Raw genomic sequence first — 14,399 nt, forward strand, 5'->3', positions numbered from 1 at the left:
CGGAGGTAATAATCCCATTCTCTTTGTCTAAAGCATGGATTACCATGGCGTCACTCACATCCTCATTCTGTCCTTCTCCTGTCTCAATAGTATCCACTTCACATCTCTGTTTCTCTCTATCTGTGTCTCCTCTGACCTTTCTCAGTGTTGAAATCTGCATTTCACACTGCTTATGTCAGACTCCTCTATACCACCACAAACATAAAGAACACAGGATATTTATGTTGGAGGTTTAAAAGTCCATAATTTATTAAACAACTCAGATCAATTTGAACAGTTCCAACTGTGCTTTTGTAGATGATTCTTTCTTTCCTTTTTAACCACTTTTAATTAACACAGTACATCGTACTGACCCCATTTTGTCCCATTCAGTAAAAACGAAGATTTTTTTCATAATTATGTGAAATTTAGATTAGATTAGATTTAGATAGAGTTTTGTTTCCATTTGCTCTGCTCTTTGATAAACAAAACAGACCGTATTTACCCCTCAGCCATAATGAAAAGTAAATAATTGTCAAATCGACATGTTGGGACAGTTAAGTCAAGTGACAGTCAAGTGAGACACTAAAAACACAGAGGAAACTACCTGGATCCATTCCCTGCACCAATCCCTGAAAAGCAAAGACCCAGTTACTCAAACAGTTAAATACATATTGTCTGATCAGACATTTCTCCCCTCTATAAACAAAATAAAATAAACAGGGTTTACTACACAAGGATTATAGTATCTGTGTTTCACTCCTTATTTTCCTGCAGGCCAGAAACCGCTTCTTATGTTTATGAAGCATATAGAGGACTGAATCAACCAGAAATGAATGCAATGAGTGAAAATACATAATTAATACATAAAATAACATGAAGTAAAACAAAAAATATTAATATGATTCATGAAACTATATGGCACTCAGTACAGAAAATGTATTTCTGCCTTTGCAAATAGCAAGGAGAAATACATGAATATACAACTATGGGCTTTATATTTTGTTATACATTTATTCACTCATTTTGTACGTACTGTATATATATTTATTTTATACTTAAGGCCAATTGTTTCCCCCATAAAATCAAGACCACTCCTCTTTCTCTTTGTCTCTCGTTGTCAAGTGCCTTACTGCTCCAAATACATATTACTAAATGTGACCCTCTGTTTTGAAACAAGTAATATTTTTGCCAGTGTTACCAGTTTCACACAACACATGGAAAATAAAACACATAGAATTAATTTATAAAATACAGAAAAAGATCAAATAATCATAAGGATTTATTAAATGCAACAGCTTTGATAATCTTCTCAGACATTCAGCCCAATTAAAAACTTTTGACGGAGGTTCTGATTTGAAATGCTGTTCATGGAACACAGGAAAGTGAATGGCTATCATTCTTTTAAACTCTTAATAGCTGCTGGTTAGGATTTGAAATTTGATACAGCTAAACAAACATTAACACTAACAAATATAAACTCCTGCTTAGAAAATAGTTTTCATATAGTATGAATATATATTTTCCAACATTTCTGGCACTGTAGTCTCTGATGTATAATTTAACAGGGTAGATTACATCTAATCGCTGTCACGCTTCTAAGAAACTCAAGATTAAACTCTGGATTAAGAAAATAAAGACTACGACAGAATCTTATGTAACATTAAATTACTGACTTTGGTGATTTGTAGTGGTAGTATACATACACTGCACCATTTGACAATAAAACCGTTCTACTTTGGATCCATGAGCACATAAAATGCAGATGAAAATCAGTTCAAACTGATTGGCTCCAAATACAGTATTTTCCATTGAAAATCAGACAATACTAAGAACAGTTGTTAACTGCTAGCCTTATTGCTGCTTCTGGTAGGGAACACAAGGTAAAATCAAATGATGTTTTCTTTATAATGGGGTTGGGTGCCTGAATACGACTAAATTAGCTCACCTGGAGGAGCCACCACCATGCATGAATGACTATTGCTCTAGTTGTATTGCTGCGTGGACTAACTATCATTACAGTAAGAGGTCTTCTTAACCTACCAAAAAAAGATGTATGGCCAAAAAAGTGTGAGAACAGTCTAGGAATCATATTTTCAGTGTGTGAGCATGTTTCTTGCAAAGAGGTTTGTCTTTCTTGGAGAAGAAGGTCTGGCCTTCCAGCGCAGTACAGCACACCTGTAAAAAGCCAAACACACACAAAATAGACACTTTAGCAATACATTCAAAAAAAGAATACGAACAAAACTTTTATTGATGACATATGTTATGTCATGTTGTACGTGCTAGCCCCGTGATGGTCTGAATTTACTGTGACACTTACAGCACAAACAAAGCAGGTGTCATGCCAGGTGTAACCCAGGGCCTCCAGGAACTTATCTCCAGCCTCAATGGGGAACTCACAGCCATGACAGCCAGTCCCAAACAAACTGTAGAAGTCTTTTGAGAGAAAAGGAGATGATGGCATACATCAAATAAACCATAACAGCAAGAGACAATCAAACTTACGGAGGTCAATTCATAACAGAAGGCTACTTGTGTCTTTCCATCGACAGATTGCTAGGTGTTTTGTTTTCTAGTCCGAGGCAGCACTCATCAGCCCAATTCAGGCATTGTTGAGAGTCATTATCACTCACCTCGCTCACAGTATGGTTCTCCATCCTCCAGGTGGAAGGTGTTGTTTCTGATTGGCTGCTGACAGGAAGCGCACAGAAAGCAGTACACATGCCACGCCTGTTTGAGGGCATTTATCACCTCCTGGGTGCGAATGCAAACAATGTGGTTAGTTGGAAGCATCATACAGTTTGTTAGAGGCACTCTGTGTGCATGTGTGTGTGCGCGTGTCCGAAAATTAGATCCACATTACCAGAAAGTGGAGAGGATACAGTGATTATTGGGGGATGCTTACTTTGCTAATTAGGTCATTATTTGTAACATGGTTGTACACGTAATATATCTACTGCCATTATCAATACCTACGGATAAATGTATGTGTTTAACATTTGTCCGAAATGCATAGCTTTTCATACAGTCTGACCTTTTCTCATGTCAGACTTAAATATTACTTTTTTTCTTTGTGGGGCCGCATGACCCAGCTTAAAATAGATACACTGCTTTCTTTCCCACCCTTAAACTGTGAGAACAAGACAGGACAAGGGATCAATGGAAAGTTGGTGGGTCAGAGTAAAATGAAGGATTAGGAGAGAGGGAGTGAGAAAACAGGTTAATAAGAAGCCGTAAGCTGGTTGAAGATGTGTGAGAAATAGAGGGTTGAAAGGGATTGAGGCTAAAGAGGTTAGAACACGTGAGGGATGAATGTCAGAGCTGCTACAAGAGCAGAGATCTCAGCTTCCTGACACTCTGGGTTCAAGCTACACCTGCAGCCTCTAGGCCTCTAAGCCTTATTCTCCTAACACCTGAACATTTACTGCATTCCTGAGTTTCACTGGTGCTCACTATTGAAATTTCACAAACCTTAAGCTTTGTTGCATTGGTCCTCTATGTGTTCTTTTCTGTATCTTTGGACTTGGACCTACACTTTGGCAAAAATTCAGCAACCGTTTTTTAAAGTAACCCTATGATGAATCTGGCACCATCGGTACATTTTACACCCCTTTACTATGTGGTCTCAAATTGATAAGAACAGCCCTTTACTAAAGATGCAAACAATTACATTAATTATAAAGCGTATCCATAGTGCTGCTGCTTAAGTCATGTATGTTGATAGATAATGTTTGGGTTAAGGCAGACAGCTACTGGACAAGAAATGAGGTACAAAATAAGGTATGAAGAGAAACAGACTCCATAGTAATGTAGCCTTAATGGACACACATCAGTTTAAATGTTGGTTCAACTTCTATTGTAACTCCCAGTGAGGAGAGTGTGATGTTTTTAATCACCAACACCAAGTCACTTTTCTGTAGATTTCAATATCGAAAGTGACGTATCTACATTTTGGATTTATTTCATATAATCATGTCCAAACTATGACTAAACGTCTTTATGCATCCGAATGTCCACCTCCAACCCTTCAGCACACAGCTGGTCTGCAGTAGAAAAGTGAAGACTAAGAATTTATTTATTTTTTTATAAAATTGAGTGAGATATTATAGAAAAGGGAGGAAGAAACAGAAGAATGTAACACAAATAAATATATGTGTGACAGGTTTGCGCTGAATGACAGAGGAGGAGGACTATGGCTGTTAGTCTCCAAACAACAGGTGGTGGAGTTTGAAAACAGCAGACACGCGCAGTGTCAGGGGCAGCTGTACAGTAAGTGAATGGTACGAATGTAAAATCTTCAGACGAATGGCAAACATTGAGTCTTTCATCCATATCCTCTTTCCCTGCACTATAATCTAAGTTTAGTTGTCATCTTCATAATATTTTGCTTTTTTAGTTTATGAATCTTATCTGTTAATAGTGCATTATGTTGATTGACCATCACAGCACAGGTGAGAGCAGCCAGATGATTATTTGATGTGCCGTCACGTCTACACTGCTACATTTCGATTCACGCCAACTCACCCCCAATATCTTAGCCTGGCAGCGGCTGCACGTCGGAGCGAAGAACTCCTCATAGCAGTGTTCACAGTAGACAAATCCCTGTTCTTCCACAAAGCCCACATCAGCCAGGGATGTGCGGCAGTGGGCACAGTTAAATTCCTCCTTATGCCATGATTTACCCATTGCTACTAAAAAGGGCCCTCTGAAAAAAGAAAAAGAAAAGCAGAGACAAAAGGAAGAGTGGAAATCAACTTTTGATTTTACCAGCAGTTGCAAAAAATAACTCTTATAAAAATTAACCCACATATAAGAGAAACAGGCAAACTATATGAATTACTTGTATCATCATGAAGTTATTTTAAGAAAGACATCTCATCATAAACACAAAATACAGAAGCAAAGCACCCTGTACCCTCTAAGGTAGTGCTGACAGGTCATCTGTGCTTTGTTTACATTACCATGTACAGACAGCACTACAAATAGGCAACCCACAAATGAATAAATGAATTAATTACAATGTGAGAAACTCAACTTTGTCTAACTTCTAGAAACTGTCTCTTGGCAACACAGCATGTAAGTCTAAGTTCTTCCTGTTTCTCCTTTCTTTCTCCTCTCAGAAAGTTACTGTTTGACTATCGTGATTTAGTTATGATTTACCTCGTTCATCCTGATATGCTGAATCATAATGTCTAGAGTTTTTGACAATTAAGTCAAGTCTATGAACAATATGTGGTGATGGTTGTATTTGATGGTTGGAGCCAGTCAGTGTTTGGCTTTCATAAAAAAAAAAAAAAAAAAAGAATTTATCAAAATTATTGTTAGATTAGACTTCTGTCAACTACTCACTGAATAATTTTCGTATTCCATTCAGGTCGCTGAAAAGAGCTTGAGAAACTAGGAGGACATTTTAGAAATCCCATGTGTTGTGTCAGTACTAAAGGTCTCCTGTGACCATCATCCTCTGCTTCTACTCAGACAGCACCCTGGTCATGTCCACTTCGATGATTAGGTGAAGTGGGAAAACAACAGAGACTAATTTACTCCATACAATAGCTGTGCTTATCTGAGCTTACTCGGATAGTGACCCTGATAGATTGCTTGGCAGTCATTAGCATGTGAGAAATCCTATCCTTAAGTGATATGTAATGTAAGGTGACACAAGTTGGGAGATAATGCTGGGGATAGGGCAGTCAGTTACCACTTATTTTGTATTATGTTATGTAGACTTTGTGCAGTTAAAAAAGTCATTTCGCCTCCTCCTGTTCCAACAATCTTAAGATACCTTGAGTGTCATTTTGTCAATCATGTTCTATTCATCAGATAGAACTCCATATATAATACATATGACAACAACATTACAGTGATGTCCCCTAATCGGATTCTCCAATCTTAATCCTACAAATTAAATTTAAATAGGCGACTGAGAGAGTAACTCAAGATCTGGTATCATCCTATCATGTGTGTGTGTGTGTGTGTGTGTGTGTGTGTGTGTGTGTGTGTGTGTGTGTGTGTGTGTGTGTGTGTGTGTGTGTGTGTGCATTCAGTCAGATCGTTGTAGGTCTACAGTTTCATACACAGATTATTTACTCATGATGGTTTTAAGTTAATTATTTTAAGTGCCTAACTGGGTCTCTAAATAATTAAGGAGTGGAAATATTTTCCTTTCCCGTTCTTAATTTTCTTGAGTACAAGTTAATATCTGTGCAGTCAAGTTGAAGACATCCTCTCTTTTTTTATCCTTGTGCAAGTAGTGTATGGGCACCATACATGTGCACTGCTTTCTTTCACAATTTAAACAAGTGGTCATGACAGCCTCTTTCATTCCTGATGGCATGGATTCATGCTCATTCTATACAGTTGTCTGTTAAGTTTCATGATTAAAAAGGTTTTTAAAAAATTAATTAAATATATGACAGATCAGTTTTATCCCACCTGATGACCATGTTGCAGTGGGCACACATGGGCGTACGGGTCCCTGCAGGGATGTGTTCTGCCATTTGGACCAAGGTGTCCTCATCTTTAGGGTGGGGCTGAGGTACAGGTCGGGCTGGGACCGGACCCCTCGGGACACTGGCACTGCCGTTGCCCTTCATACCAAAAGACGGAGTGATCAAACCAATGTGTGGACGGTGACCTGTAGGAGGCAGAAGAGAAATAAACCAGAAATGCAGAGATAAAGGTAAAAGGAAAGAGGAATAGATGGAAACTCAGAATAGTGAGCACTAAGATGTGCACGCCTGTTTTCTTCCCAGGTGTGTAAGTTATTTGACCTCTACCCTCTTTGTCTATACACCCAGCAGGTGTCGTGGCGGTGCATGCAGCTGGCTGACTACCGTTGTCACAACCGTGGATTCACCACATCAATCTTCAGCAATACACAGAATATTCCACTCGACCTTCAACACATTCCTATGGTGAATGTGCATGCATACACATGACCAAACACATGCAACCACACACACATAGACCACCAAGACATTCCCTCAGCTAAAACCCAGGCACCTGGCTAAACATGTAGTTTGGCCTTTGATCTCCACTCTGTGGATGGAGATGTGTTTTTGTACGTGTGTGCATGGTGTGGGACGGGCTACTTTTGGAGCTCGGCTTTACCATTACATGTCATGTTTAAGTGGGTCTGTTTGGGCAAGGAGCGGGACTGGGTTTACATTTAACGCTGAAGCCAGTAGGGTATTCATTTAAACCCTCATCATAAAAAATTGAGGGGCCTAAGTTAAAAAGTATGTTTGACAGTCCAAGAGGGAGGTTAAACTCAGCTTTAAGATGCCATAGATATGAATGCTTTCTTACTGTAATATTGCTTGATCAAAATTTCCTGCAAAAAAGTGGCAGTAATTTGTTACATTTAAGGAAAAGACTTGTTTTAGGTTGATTTTACACAGTTTGATGTTTCAACTATTAGTGAAGCTGCCATTAATCAAGCTAGCATGTGCAAGGCTTTATGTTGAAGATGAAGTTGTTGTAGGAATGAGTGGAGCAGGTAAGTGAAGGATGCAGATGCATGAGTGCGTGTCTGTGTTTTCAACTTTCAACAGTGAAGATATTGTTTTACAATAGGCATTAGCAACAAGCCAGAAGCTGAAGGCCTGGTTTCTTCAACTGCTGCTTAAGATTCAAAATGGGTCAGTGGCTTACATGCTGCTGTGGCACCATACGGCTAGCAGTATATTTTTACGATCCTGGGTCCCCTGGTAAGTGACTACATTTTATGATTCTGTTGAGCAGCAGTTACATCAGGGAGTGACACGGAGAAGAGGACCTGCCTTGTGCTCAGAGACTGGATGTAGTGGACGCTGTAACTTAGGCTAGTTATATTTAAAGAGTAGAGAACCTGCTTGCAAAAAAAACACATATACAGAATTTATTCATTTCAATTATGTACGTGATAAACAGAATAATGCACAGAACTGGCAGCCTCAGATTCTAAGGGCTGACTGCATATGGAGCACAGGCTTTATACTGCAGCTCTGTGGCTTGCCTTTAAAACTTTATTCATAACTACCGACAGGTCCCTTCAGTCAATATTATCTTTCTGACAGAGTAGAACTGCTGCACATGTGACTGAGCAAGGCGCCACAGGCAGAGTGGGGCCTGCTCGCCTGCTTAATGGGCTTCCACAGAGGAAAAAGACGAGAAAAGAAAAAGAAAGTCTGCAATGACCTATTTCACAACATATGTCACGCCTCAACCATGGAAAATAAGCCTCTTTCCCCCTTGCTAACTGGCTGCAACAACATTCAATCCAACAGCAGTAAATCAGTTTCACAGTGTGCCAGGATTGGGAACCAAACATTTTTTGTATGAGAAGAAATAACACTTTTTAACTGTAGGAGGGAATATATTAATCAATCAAAAACATGCTTAAAAGAAGATTTAGCTCAATTCCTAAAGGAGTTTATATTTAGGAATCTATTTAGGGGGGAGTCACATTTTGGGTATGCATGCATTCCCCGTGACTTATGCTAAGAAAACAGCTCAGGCACCTTAGTCTGATTGTATTCCAGTAGTTAATTTAGTGAAAAAATACCACAAATTGCCTACAGTAAAAACAACTGACACATAGCCGTACAGATATATTTTTGTTGGATTTGGCAGTAAACTTAATTTACTATTCCACAGATTTCATGATGAATAAAAAATGTATTTTAGTCACTGAAACCCATGTATTATGTACATATACTATATTCTTTAATATATACTCACAATGGCTGATATGCTATTTCAGGAAGTTAGTTGTAGACCTGCCAGTTGTGTCTTGGTCCAAGGTTTACAAAAATGGCACCTGGCAATTATCATAGCCAGTGCTCATTGTGAATATCAATGTGAAAATGCATGAAAAACCCTTTAGGATGTGCTGCTATCACAAGGAGACAGGAGAAAACACACAACTACACACACACACACGCGCACGCACGCACGCACACACACACACAACACACACACACACACACACACACACACACACACACACACAAACACACACAAACACACACAAACACACACACACACACAGTTTACCCTGGGTTGCAGCAGGTCCTTTGATCATGGTCTTGACAACTGCAGAGTCATGGCTGTTGAGTTCAGGTTCCTCACTCTCCTCACTGCGCAGAGAGACACCATGGAAACACAAATGATATGGAAATCACTTTATATATTTTGTAATTAAATTCATAATTAATCACAGTACACCAGAAACCACAGCCACTGCACATAAAAGGTTACATAAACTCTATCTTCACTGCATAAATTACAAAATACTTACTTATTTGCATCCCACTCATTCAGAGTGATGGGTCACACAACAGCAGGATGTAGATTGTTATTTACAAAAATGTCATCCCCAGCAAAATACCTTTGAGCTCTGTGTACTCATAGCTACTACAACAAAAAAAAGACAAAAAGAAGAGTATAAAAAAAATTAAAAAAACGCTAGCCTAGCGCAATTTTCAAGTTCCTGTCAAAATACAGTAAGACAGACTCCAGACCACCTACCTGCTGACAGAGCTGAGACAAATATGGTACCAACAAAAACACAGAGTGCAGCTACAGCCAGAACAGTACAGTACTCAACTTCATGGTGCACTTCCGACTTAGGAGTACAGTGCGCACAAAAATGTTGCTCGTGTGTCACATTCACGGAAGAACAGAGTCCAGGCCACCAGCCCGATGATGGATAGGTCATGAGTTGGTTTGCACAGCACTAATAATACAGCACACCCATTCAAAACTGATGCCAGAATATCAATTCAAATTATTTAATAGAGAGTAACTGACTACAGTGTTATGAAATATAGCATGGTGTAATGAATATAAGTGCCCCTTCCTGCACTGTAGACAGATGCCAGACTACCAGTAGTAATGATGGAGGGGAGACAAAGTTCTTGTGGTACAGTGCACAGTCTGACTACATTCATTTCACTCCATTCAGTGACTTGTCCATATATTCTTATACAACAACCACTGTATATGCAGTTGTTGCCTCACCTCTTTACATTTTAAATGTCCCCTCTGAATGCACAACATATGGGTTTGGACACTTCACTGAGGTTGTGAAGGGACAAACTGAATGGGTCCCCATGACAACATTGGCAGTTCTTTTTCACATGGCCCCAGGAAATAAAACTAAACTTCACATTTGGGTCAAAGGATAAATAATTTTAAGAGACTCTGCACTAAAATTTAGTGGTATTCACATCAAAAGATGCCAGAACACTGATTCAAATGACGAAATAGAGAAAATGACCGCATGGGACCAGTGGTTATTCTAAGCATAATGCTATGCTAGGTCGTCTGTTCATATCTAGTCAACAGTATAGTGGCACAGGGTGATATATTTTGTCTTTAAAGACATGTAAACACACAGTATAATATCTGTGGCATTGTTTTCAGTACTCGCCCAAGGTTTGACAAGCCAAGATCTAAGGCAACACATATTTTCTGAGAACAACATATTCTTTTTCATGGTCAGACATACTCTCTTGGGTCAAAACGTTCTCTTGAAGGGAAAACATCTGAGCAAAATACGTCCTTGTGATGCAAAATTTTCTCTACTTGTTAAAGACGTATTTCATATTGCAACGCTCTTATTAGGAAAAACATTGTGTTGCTATGTGTTAGTTCTTACATTTAGGGTTTTACTGATCAATTATCATCAATATATAACAATTATCCATTAAAGATAACTGGTGAATAAACATCTTAAATCATCAACATTCTTTCACGTAATGCGCCATTATTTACCACACTGATAAAAAAAAATAAAAATTGAAAAAATGAGGCAATATATATGCCTATAACTTTTCAGAAAATATATATTTTCAGAAAAGTTGTCTTGTGTCATTGGAATTAAGTTATTTTGAAAAAAATATGAAACATTTTTGCAGGTTTGTATTGAAGAACAAGACAGGCTTTGAAACTCATTTTCGGATGCCAGAGCTCGTCCAGCTATCGTGGGGGAAAGGAGCAAAATGTCTCTGCTCTTCAATCAAACGTGGCCCCGGGGCCTCAAACTCTCCACTGCCTTTTAAAATGATGCAAAATGAATAACCTCTCTATGAGTAACATCAAGCGTGTGCATTTGCGCAAGTGTGCGTGTGTTTGTAAGTGTGTGTGTGTGTGTGTGTGTTCATCAATGCCAGCTGAGGAGCTTGGGTGGGCCAACAATCTCTCCCCAGACGTATTACACCCACAATGCATAGCTGCTGCTGATGCCAACAGTTGGATCACTGCTGTTTTCTCCTTGTGCTTGGCTGTTAGGGGACTCATGGGAGACAAATGTTATGGCAACTGCAGTCATAGTTACGTCGAGTTGTGCCTGTGAGTGTGAGCAAGAAAGACAGAGAGAAAGAGAAGAACCGACAGAGAGATATAGACTATGAGACGTAAATAGGCAGATAGAGACACAGAGAGAGATATAGGAAGAATGTCACACTTGTGTGTACTGGCTTCACTTCAGTCGATGCTCAGTGTTTCAGCTGCCCTCCCTGCCTCTGCTCTGACATTCCTTTAGCACACAATTCATTTGAACACACGAAACATCCATAACATGAAATGGTCCCTACAGAGCAGGGGGTTCACTTGGTTTACCACCCAGGACTACCTCTAAAATCATTGGTTCAAACTCTCTGAATAAGTGCTCAACTATGTAGCTGTGTAATTGCACAACTCACAAGGAAAGGAGAGGGGAGGAGACTTTAAATTTACCTAAAGACATAGACAGCATTGACGGGGGAAGAGAAGAGAGGGTCTCCCTCTTCTGTGGCAGACTGATGCCAAGACACCCTTTGGCGTGAGAAGAAAAACAACACAGACAGGCTTAGACACTGAGACATTAACGCAAATTAACAGAGATAGTTGGTTAGATGGCTGCTGATGCTATTCCCACCCTTGTCACATTTGGATGTAACATTTAATAGTTGTTACACAGACGATAGCACTCTGAAAATGACTCTCAAACGAATGGATAAAATGGTTATAAAAGTCAGCAGATTTAATTTACACACTGTTAAACACTAGACACAAACTACAGTGCAATGACAATCATTGTGATAAATGTACCCAGTGCACTGATGTGTTAGCCTTGATTCTGGCTAATCAGCCTATAGTTGGTACAGTCATAATCTAAGTACTCTCTATAGGAAAGAGACTGTCAGACTGTGGAATATCTCTCTTCATTCTTATTATCAGTTTATCATTTTGTCCGCCATGTAAGGGGGTGGGGGGGCGGGGGGTGTTCGCGGGTGGTGCAAACTGACTTCTTATATCTACAGCCAGAGACAACACTGAATGAGTATAGACAGTAGGCAATTAAATTTGCATCTGGACTATTGTCCTTTCATGTGCTCCAATTCTTCAATATTTATACCTGCTTGTAAATGTAAGTGAAATGAGTATCCGATCTAAATCTGATTAACTCTATAAGTTAATTCTAAAATCAACTGGTGTGATTAACTTCATAGATCACTGTGTGATGCTGTAAAGAGATAAAAGGTAGGTAAATTAAGCACATAAATGAGGAGGCTTTCTGGCTAATCAGCCAAACTAAATTCACTGTTTTCTAAATTCGCTCTTAAAGAGCATCAGCTCTTATCAAGTAGAATGTGTCCTGTAAGAAAGAGGACAGACCTCATCCTCATCATACTTTTAGGCTATTAAACTCTGTGAGACTAAAGGCTGTAGCGCCATCTATTCAAATTATCCCTGCAAACAAGCTAAGAACATTCATTCACATTAACTATTGTAACTGGCTAACAACAGGTGACAAATAGAGCAGGAAATAAGATGGTCCCCAGTCCTTCATTCATTAGAGGCAATTACAGTGCGGCTCGTTAATATTCTCCACCAATCAGGCCAATTACACAGCAACTTAATTGTATTCTGCAAGACTTTGATTGGTTGATAAATGGTGAGTCCCGCTGTTTTGATTCAATAGTAGCCAGTTAGAGTGCTGACCATCTGGACATACTGGGCCACATATAAACCTTGTTAACTGGAGGGATAATTAAAGAGGGACTGGAGGAAGGAGGGAGAGAGGAATACATTTATTTTCTTTTTATCTGTCTCTCTCTCCTGTTCTGTCTTTATATTCTCTCTTTCACATATTTACATTAAGTGCATCCTTGAATTTTCCTCTTACGTACTGCATCACTACACAGTCAGTGCCCTGGTTGGCATCTCTGTTGCTGTCTCTCTGTTTGACTTATCTATTTCACGGTCTATTTTCAGCACTACATGCTGCCTAATAATGAGACTTCTTGTTTGCTGGTATTAAGCGATAATGAGGAAAAACCTCAAAATCTCAGTCGCCCAACTGTTTACACATGTAAAGTAACCCCATGTGTACTGTAGCTTCAACAAGAACTTGTGTTATGCATCTCATAACTGTGTTGGTTTCGTTTGAACATAGAACAAATGGTCCATTAACATAGCTGACTGCTGTCCAGCAGCTTTCTCCACCACACAACAGATGGTCTATAATTTAGCACTGTGATATTTTTTGGATCAAATTCAATCATCACGGACTATACCATCCATGCATGTGCATTCACTCACACGTAATGACAAGGACACCCATCCATACAGTCGCCTACTCATACTCAGTCTCTCACACACGCACACACGCTTTTCATACTTCATGGTTTAAATGTGTACGGTTGTGTCCACTAGCCAATGACGGATCTCTGTGAGATGCTGCCAAGCTGTTACACAGTGACCACAGAATGTCATAGTTGGTATGAGTTGTAACGACACAGACATATGGACCGTGTCTTTTGGTGCTGGCATGGTCTGAACAAACATGGCTTTTTAACTGGCATGTTCAGTGGACACAAGGGCCTTGTTTACATTGTGGATTAAAAATGTTTTTACTTCTAATATTTAAAAAAATATTAACTGGACTACCAAAATAATTTTACGATTTTACGAAGAATAAACTACCTGCCCCTCCTCTGTGGCCCATGGGTACAACAAATGAAACATATTTTTCAATCCTAAAGTCGTCTTCTGTGTAGGTTTGCTTATTTGCTTCTGCTATCAGGGATTTAGTTGATGATCATTATGACTGACAAGCTGCATGCATCACAAAACATTGATACGTACAGTGAAAGAGCCCGCACATATTATATCTCATTAAACTGCATGATGATATCACTCTTTGCTGGATCCAGACCTGGACAAAACTGTGTTTAAAATGTTTAAAGGATATAAAAAAATAACAATAATCAAGATCAATGCTTGAGTTGAACACTGTTTTCTTTCTTGTTTTTTTTTTAAACCAATGCCTTCAACTTGAAATAGTGTAAAACAAAAATTTTCAAGCAATCAAGACCATTTTCAGTAAAAGCATGTTTTGTCCAGCTCTGCCCGGTCTACCTCTTGTTCTTGGGCAGGTGCAGCTC

General features: G+C 39.1%; 1 protein-coding gene across 5 annotated transcripts in view; it reads right to left on the minus strand.

Annotated features, from left to right (window-relative positions):
- Nucleotides 1-1,243: 1,243 nt before the first annotated feature.
- The window catches only part of pdlim5a (PDZ and LIM domain 5a), a 68,313-nt gene continuing 55,157 nt past the window's right edge, over nt 1,244-14,399 (minus strand). For all 5 annotated transcript variants that reach the window (XM_056376275.1, XM_056376279.1, XM_056376277.1 and 2 more), the window contains 6 exons: nt 9,022-9,104; nt 6,418-6,619; nt 4,507-4,687; nt 2,616-2,736; nt 2,303-2,418; nt 1,244-2,157 (listed from right to left, as the gene is read on the minus strand). In XM_056376275.1, coding sequence (XP_056232250.1) covers nt 2,068-2,157; nt 2,303-2,418; nt 2,616-2,736; nt 4,507-4,687; nt 6,418-6,619; nt 9,022-9,104 — 793 coding nt within the window. In that variant the 3' untranslated portion in view covers nt 1,244-2,067. The remainder of the gene's footprint in view (nt 2,158-2,302; nt 2,419-2,615; nt 2,737-4,506; nt 4,688-6,417; nt 6,620-9,021; nt 9,105-14,399) is intronic.

The sequence above is a fragment of the Seriola aureovittata genome, chromosome 5, assembly GCF_021018895.1.
Source record: "Seriola aureovittata isolate HTS-2021-v1 ecotype China chromosome 5, ASM2101889v1, whole genome shotgun sequence".
Taxonomy (NCBI): domain Eukaryota; kingdom Metazoa; phylum Chordata; class Actinopteri; order Carangiformes; family Carangidae; genus Seriola; species Seriola aureovittata.